The 17439-nt window shown below is 39.3% G+C and overlaps 1 protein-coding gene across 1 annotated transcript in view; it reads left to right on the top strand.

Annotated features, from left to right (window-relative positions):
• The window catches only part of PCOLCE2 (procollagen C-endopeptidase enhancer 2), a 71254-nt gene extending 67948 nt beyond the window's left edge, over positions 1-3306 (top strand). Inside the window, exons 8-9 of the mRNA XM_004278214.2 lie at positions 349-516; positions 2732-3306. Coding sequence (XP_004278262.1) covers positions 349-516; positions 2732-2862 — 299 coding nt within the window. The 3' untranslated portion in view covers positions 2863-3306. The remainder of the gene's footprint in view (positions 1-348; positions 517-2731) is intronic.
• The last annotated feature ends 14133 nt before the right edge of the window (positions 3307-17439 follow it).

A 17439-nucleotide genomic window follows, 5' to 3' on the forward strand; every position in this document is an offset into this window, starting at 1 on the left:
TAGAGGCGCATGAGCCCATCCCTTATTTGGTAACTGATCCACACGTTGGATAAAACATTGGAACGAGTCCTCGTCTCAGCAACTGACTGCAATTCGGCAGATATTTTGGTTTTCCTACTCAGTGTCAACGCCTAACAGCTGCGGTAACATAACAGCTCCACGACTCCTTTTGTTCAACCTGAATTTTGGTGACAGCTGTACAGAATCAAATTCAATGGCTCTATTAGGACCTTCTTTCTTACATTAAAATGTTTCCCATCTGACACTTAGAGAAATGTACAATTAGGTTCAGTTCTGCTAACACTTGCCTTCACTGTCCCATTATTTCAAAAACGTTTTCTTTTGCAGTCTTGGCCGGGACTGTTATCACCACCATCCCTCGAGGTGGGAGTCTGCACGCCACGGTCTCAATCATCAACATCTATAAAGAAGGAAATCTGGCAATTCAGCAGGCCGGCAAGAACATGAGTGCCAAGGTCGTCGTGGTCTGTAAGCAGTGCCCACTCCTCAGGAGAGGTGAGTCAGAGAAAAACTTCAGTCTTTCTTCCAGGGGAGCTCAGGAGCAGAGAAGGGGACGGGAGAGCCTCTCTGAGAAAATCATGGATCTTTCCATGCCATGGCTGGTCTAGGGAAGTAAAGTCAGGGCGAATGTATTGCCCACTTGTGGTTTCAAAGGAGGGCCTTTGGAGTCCGCCAGAATTGGGCTCCAATCCCAGTTCCAGTCACTTGTGGAAGAAGACGAGATAATGGAAATGATCAATGAGTCCAAGAAACGTCTGAAGTTGGATCAGTAGGGAACAGACAGAGAAGGAGCACATCAGGAGAAAGAGATTTTGAAGTATTGCACTTAAGGTGCCACTACTGTGTGTAGAGGAAGATATCCATCAAGGAACAGGAAATTCAGAGCTGGAGTTCAGAAGAGAGGTATCTATGGGCTAGAATGAAAGATTTGGGATTCATTTGTAGATACAGGATTATTAAATCCATAGATGGAGATGAGTTTATTAAGAAATTTTGGAAAATGAAAAGCTACTTCAGAGCCAAAGGTACATGATTTTTTTTTTTTTTAAACAGGTTCTTTAACTTATAAAAGTAATGTATGCTCTATGGGTTTTTTTGTTTTTGCGGTACGCGGGCCTCTCACTGTTGTGGCCTCTCCCGTTGCGGAGCACAGGCTCCGGACGCGCAGGCTCAGCGGCCATGGCTCACGGGCCCAGCCGCTCCGCAGCATGTGGGATCCTCCCGGACCAGGGCACGAACCCGTGTCCCCTGCATCGGCAGGCGGACTCCCAACCACTGCGCCACCAGGGAAGCCCCTGCTCTATGGTTTTTAAAAAGTTTAAATAAGTAGAGAAGGATATAAAATAAAAAGTGAAGCCCTTGCCCTTTCACCAGAGGCACAATGAACAGCTCCTTCCACAAAGTTCTATCCATATAAAGCCTGCACATACACACGTAGAGAGAGGGATCATGCTACATATGTTCTACTGACACTTTTCCCCCACGTGATGTATATGTGGACAGCTTTCCATCAACAGCACGTATAGATCTCTTTTTCGGCATGGCAATAATGCCTGGCATTCCACTGTGTGCTGTGCCATGATTTCTCTATCCAATATCAGCTCATTCCTTTCCTCAGTCTTGTTACACACCTCTACTACAAGTGAAACAAACCAAACCTCTGCCACACACACACAGAAATATAGCATATCCACTTCAAGAAAGCTTTACTATGAATTCAGACTGTTGAGAAGAGTCGGAAGGTGAGCAGCCTCACATTGACTCTTTAGAGGGAATAGCAAAGACTCTGCAGAAGGTAACACTTCTTTCCAGAACTGCCCGGAACAGCAAATAATGCACATCTAGACACAGTCAAATCTCGATGCTAGCAGTCCAGGCTTTCGGTGGCATCTACCTGCTCATCCTACCAAGCCTTCACAGGCTCAAGACCACTATGATGCCAGTGTAGGCCGACAGAGGAGGGCCTATGCAAGAGAAAAAGAAACACGTATTTCTCTTATGACACACGGGGGAGAGGGAGAATAAAGGGGGTGGTAAGACACACTTCCTTTATGACATTTTTCTGAAGCAGTATAGATCTTCAGAGTTGAATCCTACATAGCTCAGCTTGGGCCCCAGTCTAGGCCTACCTTAGCCAGAAACACTGATATATAAAAAACAGTATAACAGAATAAAGTACTTTTTAGGACTTATCTTTTTGCAAGGGACTATAAGAATGGAAAGAAGTATATGATCCAACCATGCCCTCAAAAAACTTACATAGTATAAATGTTGGAGATGTTAATAAAAAGTCCAAGACAACAACCACAGAAGACGATGGATCATTAGCTGACAAATGCCTGGGGAGATCCAGAAGCCTTGTGACACCAGGAGAGGCCATCTGAAGCCCCTTGAGGAAGGAGAGCCTTTCACAGAAACAGTGTATTGTTCATAGCAGACACTCAGTAAATACGTCAGACCTTCCGCAGAGCTGGACGTGACCGGATCGAATCATTCCATCCACATTCCTACTGTTAGCAGAGCTGGAAGATGCTATTCAGTTACATTTAGATTTTTTTCCCAATGAGAGTCTTAAACCAGATTTTATCCTAGATAGGATAAATGTCTAATTATACCATTTACAGAGCATTTACCTAGAGGTGAGTTATAGTCGAAGTTGTTTCAAACCAACACACAGAGAGAAAAAAATTAATCTTATATTCTCTTTTAGGTCTAAACTACATTATTATGGGCCAAGTGGGTGAAGATGGGAGAGGCAAAATCATGCCCAACAGCTTTATCATGATGTTCAAGACCAAGAATCAGAAGCTCCTGGACGCCTTGAAGAACAAGCAATGTTAACAGTGAACTGTGTCCATTTAAGCTGCGTTCTGTCACTGCCTTTGAAGGATCTATTTTTTTCTCAGTAGGAAAAGAAAATTTATAACCTGAAATATTGAGCATTCAGAGAGATTTACTCTTCACATGATGTAGGTCGGAGAGCTCCGGTGTCACTGATGGAAGTTCTGTTGCCTGCACAGAAGAGAGCCGATTGGAAACCTGCAGACTTAGTGAGGTGATAAGAAACTAAATGTATCAAGCGTTGACAGTTTGGAAGCAGTTTATTTATACATCTCTGTAAAAGGATATTTTAGAAATGAGTTGTGTGAAGATGTAAAAAAGAGATTTTATACGTGCAATATTTATAGTGATATTTGTTTTTCCTTCAAGCATTTGCTCTGAGTTGTTATATTCTTCTCTTGCATTTTTAAAATCAGTGCTTAATAAAATATTTTTAAATGATTATATAACAGCCATTAGACTTGCTTTTATAGAAAGTGGAACACTGTAAAAAGAATATTCCCTGCTATTTACACATAAGGTTGTCCTTGTATCAGTTTATACTATCTTTTATGCTAAAAGAACATTCCAAGAACCGCAGGGACTAGATGGACTCAGTAATGTAAACAGACTATAATTCTTCTCTGCAGAACCAGAGAATGTTAGAGCTAGAGTCGTGTCCCTCAGGAATCTCATTCAGGTCCTTCATTTTGTGATAGAAATGGAAGCTTAGGTATATTTAGTGACTTGTGCAGAGCACACATCTCCCAAGAGACAGAACAGGCAATCTAGCTCAATTTATATAACTAGACTAAAAAGTTAAAAGCCAAAGATTATCAGACTGGATTAGAAAAACAAAATACAACAATATACTATTTGAAAGAGATACCTAAAGCATAAGGACACAAAGAAGTTGAAAAGAAAAGGATAGAAGAACATAAATATATCAGGCAAATATTAACCACAACAAGACTGAAGTGGCTTTATTCATATTAGGGAAAAAAATAGACTTTAAGGTATTTCTCAAGATGAAGAGGGTTACAAGGAGATAAAACAATTCTAAAATTTGCATGCAGCTAATAACATGCAAAGATATATCACTAAAATATTTTATCCTTCAATATAATATAGGCTTCAAAATATATAACTAAGTCTGGCATAGTATAAATGGAAATTGACAAGTTCACCATCATAGTGGGAGATTTTAACACACTTCTCACAGTAATTGGCAGATTTAAAAGAAACAAAAAAAGATATAATTTTTTTAATAACATCTTTATTGGAGTATAATTGCTTTACAATTATTAGTGTGTTAGTTTCTGCTTTATAACAAAGTGAATCAGCTATGCATATACATATATCCCCATATCTCTTCCCTCTTGCATCTCTCTCCCTCCCACCCTCCCTATCCCACCATTCTATGTGGTCACAAAGCACCGAGCTGAAAAGATATAGATTTGAACCACACAGTTAGCTAGATTTACCTGATGGACATAAACAGAACCAAAAGCTCTTTTTTTTTTTTCGGCCATACCACGTGGCTTGTGGGATCTTAATTCCCGACCAGGGATCAAACCTGGGCCCTTGTCAGTGAGAGCACAGAGTCCTAACCACTGGACTGCCAGGGAATTCCCCAAAAGCTCATTTTTAATCTCAGTATGGAACAACTTCACAACTTGACCACTTACTGCACCATGAAACAAATCCCATTTAAAGAACTAGTGTTGCACAGACATCCTTCTCCAGCAACAATGAATAATTAGAAATTAATAGCACAAAGTACACAATAATTTAAAAAATAAGAAAAAAACCCCTGATATTGGAAATTGAGAAATGTACTTTTAAGTAACTCGTGATCAAAAGGAAACTGTCATGGAAAATAGAAAATATTAAAAACTGAATAATAGAAACACTGAATTTTAAAATGTGTGGAATGCAATTTATAACTTTAAATGTTTATATTCTAAAAGAAAGGGTGAAAAATATTTTGTGACTGATACAAATTATGGAGGTTAGTAAAAGAACAACAGAATACACCTCTAAAAATTGGAGGAAATAAACATACAAGCAGAAATTGAGTAAAATAGAATCATAAATAGAGACAATTAACAAAATAAAAAATTGATTCTCTCAAATGACTCATATAATTGACAAAACTGACAAGATTAAGCAAGAAAAAACATTAAAAAGGACAAGAAAATGATTTAGGCATGAAAAGGGACCTTACAACAGATGTTAACACACTCTCAAAAAGCAGTTACGAGGATATTATGAGCCATTTATGTCAGAAGATTTGGAAACTTAGACAAAGTGGACAAATTCATGGCCAGGGGGTGAGGACTTATCACTTGGACTCAAATGGAAATAGAATACCTAAATAGTCTTATAATCATTAAAGAAATTCAATCCTTTTTTCTTTTGGCGGTACGCGGGCCTTTCATTGTCGTGGCCTCTCCCGTTGTGGAGCACAGGCTCCGGATGTGCAGGCTCAGCGGCCATGGCTCACGGGCCCAGCCGCTCCGCGGCATGTGGGATCTTCCCGGACCGGGGCACGAACCCGTGTCCCCTGCATCGGCAGGCGGACTCTCAACGACTGCGCCACCAGGGAAGCCCAGAAATTCAATCCTAATTTTAAAACTTTCTTCAGATAAAACCCCAGGTCCAGACAGTTTTACTTAGAAGGTCTACCAACATCTAAGGGACAAACACCGCCAATCTAACATATACTATTCCAGAGTATAAACAAAGAAGTAACACTCAGCAATTCTTTTTATGAGAGTAATATACTCTTAACATCAAAACTTCAGCAGACAACAGGATCTAAAACCACTAGTCTGATTTTACTTCTGAACATAGGTGCAAAAACCTTAAACTAAATATTATCCCAAAAAATCCAGCAAACCAACCAAATAGGTGACAATCAAGTTGGGTTTATCCCAGGAATACTTGATTAATTGAACATTAGAAAATCGATGATCACACTTCACTGCATTAATAGAACTGCAATGCCAACTAGGGAGTCTTAGGGGCAGCTAAACATCCAGACTTAACAGTATCACAGGCCTCCCTTGGTACCAACATCCTCAGAAAGATACTGTATAGCACAGGGACCAGAGCTTAATGGCACAATGCCACACTTTCTTCTCCGGGAGTCTTTGCAGCCATCTGGCAGCAGTTCATACCAGCTATCCATGAGCTGTTTTCTTTGCCTCCCTAGATAAAGTCTCAGATGCCAGGAGACAAGATTCATGCCAGATGGATGTAGACACCCCAGTTTAAAGGTCGCATCTCCACAGAAGCCAGTTATCTCTTGTAACAACTCCATAAGCCCAGCTCCCAGACGCCTCATAGATGACACACCTGTTTATGAGTTACACACTCAGAAAAGCCCAGAGCTCTGGCTCCCCTATCGGGTATTTATAGTTCGCTTATACTGGATTGGATTCCTCCCAATCCAAAGCAATTTACCAATCAGGGATCATTTTTACCAGAAACAAGTTTGTCTAGCAACATAGTTGACATACTGTATTATCAGATTACTAGGTAAACTAAGCTAGAGTTAAGCAAAGATCATCTTTTAATGGGGAAAGGTTCTGTTAAGCCCTATTCACAGTAGATTAAAGAAGAAAAATAATTTGATCTTAGTAATGCAGAAGTACTTGATATAATTCAACATTTACTCATGACAAAAATAAACCCTGAGCAAACTATGAATAGAAGGGAACTTCCTTAAGTTGAGAAGAAAACTTGCAGCAAATCTTATATTTAATGGTAAAGTATTGAAAGCATTTCCTTTAAGATCAGTGATAAGACAGGAATGCTTGAAATCACATTTCTATTAAAAATTGTACTGGAGGGTCTGGTCAGTGTAGTAAGTTAAGAAAAAGAAAAAATGATATTGGAAAGGAAGAAACAAGACTATTATGCAAAGATGATATGATTATCCAAATAGAAAACCTGAAGCAACATGCAGGTGATTAGAATTAATAGTTTCACAAGTTTGTCTCTTAGCCCTAGCCCAAAACAAGATATAAATATCATTTTATAATTTATAATTAAGCATCTTGAGTTAAGTACATGAGGCTCATTATTCACACGCTAACAGCCTCTTTTTAACATAGAAACTATGGGGGTATACATGGATGTACAGAATTAGGGATTCAGATGGGGCAGCTCTGGGACATACATAGAAGTTTTTCTGAGGGATTTTAAAGTTATTATGTAAAATTCTGACTTTGTTTTTGTAATTTGCTTCTTCCCTAAGTCAACAATTAGGTTTAAAAAGGCTAAAATTTAATTAGATATAAATTTGAAACAGTATCTTTTGCTTGAAGGATGTCCCTGTGGCATTCTGATACCAACATTAAATTAGATTTAAACAGTGAGGGTTTTTTTTAACATCCGTATTGGAGTATAATTGCTTTACAATGGTGTGTTAGTTTCTGCTTTAAACAGTGAGTTTTGAAGTATAGAAACCTATAAAGAAAAATTACAAGCTTAATGTACACTTTATAAAGCTGATTAGAATCACATCAGATTGGAAGAGTGAGGGGGAAGAGGGTGGAAGAGTAAGACGCGGAGATCACCTTCCTCCCCACAGATACACCAGAAATACATCTACACGTGGAACAATTCCTACAGAACACCTACTGAACGCTGGCAGAAGACCTCAGACCTCCCAAAAGACAAGAAACTCCCCACGTACCTGGGTAGGGCAAAAGAAAAAAGAATAAACAGAGACAAAAGAATAGGGACGGGACCTGCACCACTGGGAGGGAGCCGTGAAGGAGGAAGGGTTTCCACACACTAGAAGCCCCTTCGCGGGCGGAGACTGCGGGTGGCGGAGCGGGGAAGCTTCGGAGCCGCGGAGAAGAGCACAGCAACGGGTGCGGAGGGCAAAGTGGGGAGATTCCCGCACAGAGGATCAGGGCCAACCAGCACTCACCAGTCCGAGAGGCTTGTCTGCTCACCCACCGGGGCGGGCGGGGCTGGGAGCTGAGGCTCTGGCTTCGGTCGGAGCGCAGGGGGAGGACTGGCGGCGTGAACACAGTCTGAAGGGGTTAGTGCACCACGGCTAGCCAGGAGGGAGTCCGGGGAAAAGTGTGGACCTGCCGAAGAAGCAAGAGACTTTTTCTTCCTTCTTTGTTTCCTGGTGCGCGAGGAGAGGGGATTAAGATGGCTGCTTAAAGGAGCTCCAGAGACGGGCGCGAGCCGCGGCTAACAGCGCGGACCCCAGAGACGGGCATGAGACGCTAAGGCTGCTGCTGCCGCCTGCAAGAAGCCTGTGTGCGAGCACAGGTCACTCTCCACACCTCCCTTCCGGGGAGCCTGTGCAGCCTGCCACTGCCAGGGTCCCAGGATCCACGGACAACTTCCCCGGGACAACGCACGGCACGCCTCAGGCTAATGCAACGTCACGCTGTCCTCTGCCGCTGCAGGCCCGCCCTGCACTCCGTGCCCCCCCCAACCCCCGCCTGAGTGAGCCAGAGCTGCCGAATCAGCGGCTCCTTTAACCCCGTCCTGTCTGAGCAAAGAACACACACCCTCCGGCGACCTACACGCAGAGGCGGGGCCAAATCCAAAGCTGAACCCCGGGAGCTGTGCGAACAAAGAAGAGAAAGTGAAATCTCTCCCAGCAGCCTTAGAAGCAGCGGATTAAATCTCCACAATCAACTTGATGTACCCTGCATCTGTGGAATACCTGAATATACAACGAATCATCCCAAATTGAGGAGGTGGACTTTGAGAGCAAGATTTATTATTTTTTCCACTTTTCCTCTTTTTGTGAGTGTGCATGTGTATGCTTCTGTGTGAGATTTTGTCTGTATAGTTTTGCTTTCACCATTTGTCCTAGGGTTCTATCTGTCCGTTTTTTTTTTTTTTTTACTTTTTAAAAAAATTTTTTTCTTAATAATTATTTTTTATTTTAATAACTTTATTTTATTTTACCTTACTTTATTTTCTTTTCTTTTATCCTTTTCTGTCTTTCTTTCTTTCTCCTTTTTCTCACTTTTATTCTGAGCCATGTGGATGAAAGGCTCTTGGTGCTGCAGCCAGAAGTCAGTGCTGTGCCTCTGAGGTGGGAGAGCCAACTTCAGGACACTGGTCCACAAGAGACCTCCCAGCTCCAAGTAGTATCAAACTGTGAAAATCTCCGAGAGATCTCCATCTCAACACCAACACCCAGTTTCACTCAATGACCAACAAGCTACAGTGCTGGACACCCTATGCCAAACAACTAGCAAGACAGGAACACAACCCCATGATTAGCAGAGAGGCTGCCTAAAATCATAATAAGTCCACAGACACCCCAAAACACACCACCAGACATGGACCTGCCCACCAGAAAGACAAGATCCAGCCTCATCCACCAGAACACAGGCACTAGTCCCCTCCACCAGGAAGCCTACACAGTCCACTGAACCAACTTTAGCCACTGGCGACAGACACCAAAAACAATGGGAACTACGAACCTGCGGCCTGCAAAAAGGAGACCCCAAACACAGTAAGATAAGCAAAATGAGAAGACAGAAAAACACACAGCAGGTGAAGGAGCAAGATAAAAACCCACCAGACCTAACAAATGAAGAAGAAATAGGCAGTCTACCTGAAAAAGAATTCAGAATAATGATAGTAAACATGATCCAAAATCTTGGAAATAGAATAGAGAAAACGCAAGAAACATTTAACAAGCACCTAGAAGAACTAAAGATGAAACAAGCAATGACGAACAACACAATAAATGAAATTAAAAATACTATAGAAGGGGTCAATAACAGAATAACTGAGGCAGAAGAACGGATAAGTGACCTGGAAGATAAAGTAGTGGAAATAACTACTGCAGAGCAGAATAAAGAAAAAAGAATGAAAAGAACTGAGGACAGTCTCAGAGACCTCTGGGACAACATTAAACGCACCAACATTTGAATTATAGGGGTTCCAGAAGAAGAAGAGAAAAAGAAAGGGACTGAGAAAATATTTGAAGAGATTATAGTTGAAAACTTCCCTAATATGGGAAAGGAAATAGTTAATCAAGTACAGGAAGCACAGAGAGTCCCATACATGATAAATCCAAGGAGAAACACACCAAGACACATTAATCAAACTGTCAAAAATTAAATACAAAGAAAAAATATTAAAATCAGCAAGGGGAAATCAACAAATAACACACAAAGGAATCCCCATAAGGTTAACAGCTGATCTTTCAGCAGAAAATCTGCAAGCCAGAAGGGACTGGCAGGACATATTTAAAGTGATGAAGGAGAAAAACCTACAACCAAGATTACTCTACCCAGCAAGGATCTCATTCAGATTTGATGGAGAAATTAAAACCTTTACAGACAAGCAAAAGCTGACAGAGTTCAGCACCACCAAACCAACTTTACAACAAATGCTAAAGGATCTTCTCTAGGCAAGAAACACAAGAGAAGGAAAAGACCTATAATAACAAGCCCAAAACAATTAAGAAAATGGGAATAGGAATATACATATCGATAATTACCTTAAATGTAAATGGATTCAATGCTCCCACCAAAAGACACAGATTGGCTGAATGGATACAAAAGCAAGACCCATATATATGCTGTCTACAAGAGACCCACTTCACACCTAGGGACACATACAGACTGAAAGTGAGGGGATGGAAAAAGATATTCCATGCAAATGGAAACCAAAAGAAAGCTGGAGTAGCAATTCTCAAATCAGACAAAATAGATTTTAAAATACAGACTATTAGAAGAGACAAAGAAGGACACTACATAATGATGAAGGGATTGATCCAAGAAGAAGACAAAACAATTGTAAATATTTATGCACCCAACATAGGAGCACCTCAATATTTAAGGCAAATACTAACAGCCATAAAAGGGGAAATCGACAGTAACATATTCATAGTAGGGGACTTTAACACCCCACTTTCACCAATGGACAGATCATCCAAAATGAAAATAAATAAGGAAACACAAGCTTTAAATGATACATGAAACAAGATGGACTTAATTGATATTTATAGGACATTCCATCCAAAAACAACAGAATACACATTTTTCTCTAGTGCTCATGGAACACTCTCCAGGATAGATCATATCTTGGGTCACAAATCAAGCCTTGGTAAATTTAAGAAAATTGAAATTGTATCAAGTATCTTTTCCGACCACAACGCTATGAGACTAGATATCAATAACAGGAAAAGATCTGTAAACAAATAGAAACACATGGAGGCTGAACAATACACTACTTAATAATGAAGTGATCACTGAAGAAATCAGAGGAAATCAAAAAATACCTAGACACAAATGACAGTGGAGACACGATGACCCCAAACCTATGGGATGCCACAAAAGTAGTTCTAAAAGGGAAGTTTATAGCAATACAATCCTACCCTAAGAAACAGGAAACATCTCGAATAAACAACCTAACCTTACACCTAAAACAATTAGAGAAAGAAGAACAAAGAAACCCCAAAGTTAGCAGAAGGAAAGAAATCATGAAGATCAGATCAGAAATAAATGAAAAAGAAATGAAGGAAACGATAGCTAAGATCAATAAAACTAAAAGCTGGTTCTGTAAGAAGATAAACAAAATTGATAAACCATTAGCCAGACTCATCAAGAAAAAAAGGGAGAAGACTCAAATCAATAGAATTAGAAATGAAAAAGGAGAAGTAACAACTGACACTGCAGAAATACAAAGGATCATGAGAGATTACTACAAGCAACTCTATGCCAATAAAATGGACAACCTGGAAGAAATGGACAAATTCTTAGAAATGCACAACCTGCCAAGACTGAATCAGGAAGAAATAGAAAATATGAACAGACCAATCACAAGCACTGAAATTGAAACTGTGATTAAAAATCTCCCAACAGGGGCTTCCCTGGTGGCGCAGTGGTTGAGAGTCCGCCTGCCAATGCAGGGGACACGGGTTTGTGCCCTGGTCCAGGAGGATCCCACATGCCGCGGAGCGGCTGGGCCCGTGAGCCATGGCCGCTGAGCCTGTGCATCCGGAGCCTGTGCTCTGCAACGGGAGAGGCCACAGCAGTGAGAGGCCTGCATACCGCAAAAAAAAAAAAAAAAAAAATCTCCCAACAAACAAAAGCCCAGGACCAGATTGCTTCACAGGTGAATTCTTTCAAACATTTAGATAAGAGCTAACACCTATCCTTCTCAAACTCTTCCAAAATATAGCAGAGGGAGGAACACTCCCAAACTCATTCTACGAGGCCACCATCACCCTGATACCAAAACCAGACAAAGATGTCACAAAGAAAGAAAACTACAAACATCACTGATGAACATAGATGCAAAAATCCTCAACAGAATACTAGCAAACAGAAGCCAACAGCACATTAAAAGGATCATACACCATGATCAAGTGGGGTTTATTCCAGGAATGCAAGGATTCTTTAATATATGCAAATCAATCAATGTGATACACCATATTAACCAACTGAAGGATAAAAACTATATGGGCATCTCAATAGATGCAGAGAGAGCTTTCATCAAAATTCAACACCCATATATGATAAAAACCCTCCAGAAAGTAGGCATAGAGGAAACTTTCCTCAACATAATAAAGGCCATATATGACAAACCCACAGCAAACATCGTCCTCAATGGTGAAAAACTGAAAGCATTTCCACTAAGATCAGGAACAAGACAAGGTTGCCCACTCTCACCAGTCTTACTCAACAGAGTTTTGGAAGTTTTAGCTACAGAAATGAGAGAAGAAAAGGAAATAAAAGGAATCCAAATTGGAAAAGAAGAAGTAAAGCTGTCACTGTTCACAGACGACATGATACTATACATAGAGAATCCTAAAGATGCTACCAGAAAACTACTAGAGCTAAGCAATGAATTTGGTAAAGTAGCAGCGTACAAAATTAATGCACAGAAATCTCTTGCATTCCTATACACTAATGATGAAAAATCTGAAAGTGAAATCAAGAAAACACTCCCATTTACCATTGCAACAAAAAGAATAAAGTATCTAGGAATAAACCTACCTTAGCAGACAAAAGACCTGTATGCAGAAAATTATAAGACACTGATGAAAGAAATTAAATTAATGATACAAATAGATGGAGAGATATACCATGTTCTTGGATTGGAAGAATCAACATTGTGAAAATGACTCTACTACCCAAAGCAATCTACAGATTCAATGCAATCCCTATCAAACTACCAATGGCATTTTTCACAGAACTAAAACAAAAAATTTCACAATTTGTATGGAAACACAAAAGACCCCGAATAGCCAAAGCAATCTTGTGAATGAAAAACGGAGCTGGAGGAATCAGGCTCCCTGACTTCAGACTATACTACAAAGCTACAGTAATCAAGACAGTATGGTACTGGCACAAAAACAGAAATATAGATCAATGGAACAGGATAGAAAGCCCAGAGATAAACCCACGCACATATGGTCACCTTATCTTTGATAAAGGAGGCAGGAATGTACAGTGCAGAAAGGCAGGAATGTACAGTGCAATAAGTGGTGGTTGGAAAACTGGACAGGTACATGTAAAAGTATGAGATTAGATCACTTCCTAACACCATACACAAAAATAAGCTCAAAATGGATTAAAGACCTAAACGTAAGGCCAGAAACTATCAAACTCTTAGAGGAAAACATAGGCAGAACACTCTATGACATAAATCACAGCAAGATCCTTTTTGACCCACCTCCTAGAGAAATGCAAATAAAAACAAAAATAAACAAAAGGGACCTAATGAAACTTCAAAGCTTTTGCACAGCAAAAGAAACCATAAACAAGACCAAAAGACAGCCCTCAAAATGGGAGAAAATATTTGGAAATGAAGCAACTGACAAAGGATTAATCTGCAAAATTTACAAGCAGCTCATGCAGCTCAATAACAAAAAAACAAACAACCCGATCCAAAAATGGGCAGAAGACCTAAATAGACATTTCTCCAAAGAAGATATACAGACTGCCAACAAACACATAAAAGAGTGCTCAACATCATTAATCATTAGAGAAATTCAAATTAAAACTACAATGAGATATCATCTAACACCAGTCAGAATGGCCATCATCAAAAAATCTAGAAACAATGAATGCTGGAGAGGGTGTGGAGAAAACGGAACACTCTTGCACTGCTGGTGAGAATGTGAATTGGTACAGCCACTATGGAGAACAGTATGGAGGTTCCTTAAAAAACTACAAATAGAACTGCCATATGACCCAGCAATCCCACTACTGGGTATATACCCTGAGAAAACCATAATTCAAAAAGAGTCATGGGGCTTCCCTGGTGGCGCAGTGGTTGAGAGTCCGCCTGCTGATGCAGGGGATGTGGATTCGTGCCCCGGTCCGGGAGGATCCCACGTGCCGCAGAGCGGCTGGGCCCGTGGGCCATAGCTGCTGAACCTGCGCGTCCGGAGCCTGTGCTCCGCAGTGGGAGAGGCCACAACAATGAGAGGCCCGCGTACCACAAATAGGATCATGTACCAAAATGTTCATTGCAGCTCCATTTACAATAGCCAGGACATGGAAACAACCTAAGTGTCCACCATCGAATGAATGGATAAAGAAGATGTGGCACATATACACAATGGAATATTACTCAGCCATAAAAAGAAACGAAATTCAGCTATTTATAATGAGGTGGATGGACCTAGAGTCTGTCATACAGAGTGAAGTAAGTCAGAAAGAGAAAGACAAATACTGTATGCTAACACATATATATGGAATTTAAGAAAAAAATATCATGAAGAACCTAGGGGTAAGACAGGAATAAAGACACAGACCTACTAGAGAATGGACTTGAGGATTTGGGGTGGGGGAAGTGTAAGCTGTGACAAAGTGAGAGAGTGGCATGGACATATATACACTACCAAAAGTAAAATAGATAGCTAGTGGGAAGCAGCCGCATAGCACAGGGAGATCAGCTTGGTGGTTTGTGACCACCTAGAGGGGTGGGATAGAGAGGGTGGGAGGGAGGGAGACGTAAGAGGGAAGAGATATGGGAACATATGTATATGTATAACTGATTCACTTTGTTATAAAGCAAAAACTAACACACCATTGTAAAGCAATTATACTCCAATAAAGATGTAAAAAAATTTTTTAAAATATAAAGCTGATTAATTTATCTCATGAACAGGAAATTTATATTAATAGTAACATAATACAATGAAGAGCCTCCTGGATGATGAGGAGAAAGACTTGGATTCTCCTTCACAGTGCAGCATTGGGGAACCTTAGTTTCCTTATCTATAAAATGATAAAGTTGAATTGGATTCTTTCTGAGATCCTGTATAGGTCTTCAACTGTTTCCAGATTCTTGAATAACCAAACTGATCAAAATATAAAGTAGCACAGAAATAAAATTAACCACTTTCTCCATTCTAAACCCTTGGTCCCTCCATGGCCTGGCTTGTTTATTTTCTAAGACTGACTCTTGATTTTTTATTTATGTTTAATACCCCACTGTGCATCCTTTCCCTCTGTCTCTTGCTCATCTCACTGGTCTCTGCTTCTGACCTTGGTCATAAACTTAAAGTCTTTAATAAACTAGTCATTTAGAAAATAGGGACTGGACATCTTAAGTTTTATTCTCTGACCAAGATGAAACTATAGTGAGAAATTCATTCAAAAAACCAAAGTGTTTGGGTCTATCTTTCCCAACACAAATAATAAATGGAGCTCAAGATCCCAAGTCAGTCATTGTACAACCTGGACAAATTATTTAATATGTCAGTTTTCTTTCCTATGAAATAAGAAAGCTGAAGTAGGTGATGTAAGTTTTCTTCCAATCCAATTTGATGGAATAAGACTTAGAGATTGCAGTTGTTAGAAGGGTATCTGACTGGATATCATTTCCAGGATATTTACACAAATAGATAATGGCTAAATTTTCATTTAACAAATTTGTGTCATTTAATATCAACAACATACTTAAGCTGAGGATACAGAGAATAAAAGAACTGTCCCTTCCTATGCTTTGTTTAGTTTTGTACCTTAAAAAAAAAGAAAAAACCCTCTGTGTTAAAATAAGCAATGTGCTTGCTATTTCTACTGAAATATAAAATGGGGGAAATGAGTTTTAAAATATGGAGTTGAATCATCTCCCAAATTAATTTAATTTCTGAATGAGTTAATGAGGTGGCTAGTACATTTTCTTCCTCAAAACCCTTTTCAAATGGCACCTAATAGTTTTACTATCTTAGAATAATTTTATCTAAAACTGAAGGGATTGATCAAATAGTCTTACTAATGGAGACAGACAGACAGAAACGTCTAGATTGCTGGTAGCAGAATGAAGAAACCTGTCATTATCTGGCTGAAACAGTTCTTTTTTGAAACATACATTTACCTCCTACCCAAACATGCTGCTTTGCCTCTTGTACTACTGTAATTTAATTTACATCAGAAACCATGTCTCTTAAAGATGGTTATTTTAAACCATGTAACTAACACAAAATTTTTCCTACTTTTGAGTTCTATATTTGAAGCACGTATTTCAAACTGGAGGCAGGGGGAGTAGGAAAAGAAAAAAGTAGTGTGAAATGACCAAATGAAGAGAAACACTGTCACTGGCAATTCTTCTAAATATCTGTTCAAGAAACACAACATATTTACCCACAGGGCAGTGATGCCAGAAAGCTAACAAATTTACTTACAAATGTGAAATCCACAGCAACCATTGCCCTTCGTACTATTAATATTTTCTTAGTGTAATTCTGAATAATTAGATTCCCTACAGTCTATAACCTCGGCCTATTTGTTATTTTATAAATGTATTTTCCGAGGAAAAGAAAAATTTCAATATCAATGCAATTCCAATCAAAATCACCACAAGGTTTTTTTGGTAGAAATTGACGGGCAGATTCCAAAATTTATATGAAATAGCAAAGAATCTAGAATTGCTAACATAAATTTTGAAAAATACAAAATTCTTTACCCTGGCATTTACTACCATAATTCACGTGACTGGGTTATGTTACTAATGGGCTACTGACTTGCATATTCAAGCACTGTTTTCTTCTGGAGTGGTAATAAATCATAAAATTCAACTGTTATTTTCTTCTTTCTTTCTTTCTTTTTTTTTTCTTTCTTTCTTTCTTTCCTTCTTTTCATTGAGGTATTGTTTATTTACAATATTGTGTTAGCCTCAGGTGTACAACATAGTGATTCAGTATTTTTTTTATTATATTCCATTATAGATTATTAAGAGATATTGAATATAATTCCCTGTTCTATACAGTAAATCCTTGTTGCTTATTTTATGCATAGTAGTCTTTATCTGTTAATCCCATACTCCTAATTTGTCCCTCCCTCATCCATCTCCCCTTTGGCAACCATAAGTTTGTTTTCTATGTCTACGAGTTTTGTATATAGATATTTTTTTCTAGATTCCACATATAAGTGATATCATATAGTGTTTGTCTTTCTCTGACTTATTTCATTAAGAATAACATTCTCTAGGTCCATCCATGATGCTGCAAATGGTGGTATTTCATTCTTTTTTATGGCTGAGTAATATTCCAATATATTTGTATATATTTGTATATATACAGATATATGTATATATACACACACGTGGTATATATATACATCTTTTTTTTTAAACTTC

This window comes from Orcinus orca, chromosome 5 (genome assembly GCF_937001465.1).
Source record: "Orcinus orca chromosome 5, mOrcOrc1.1, whole genome shotgun sequence".
Classification (NCBI taxonomy): Eukaryota; Metazoa; Chordata; class Mammalia; order Artiodactyla; family Delphinidae; genus Orcinus; species Orcinus orca.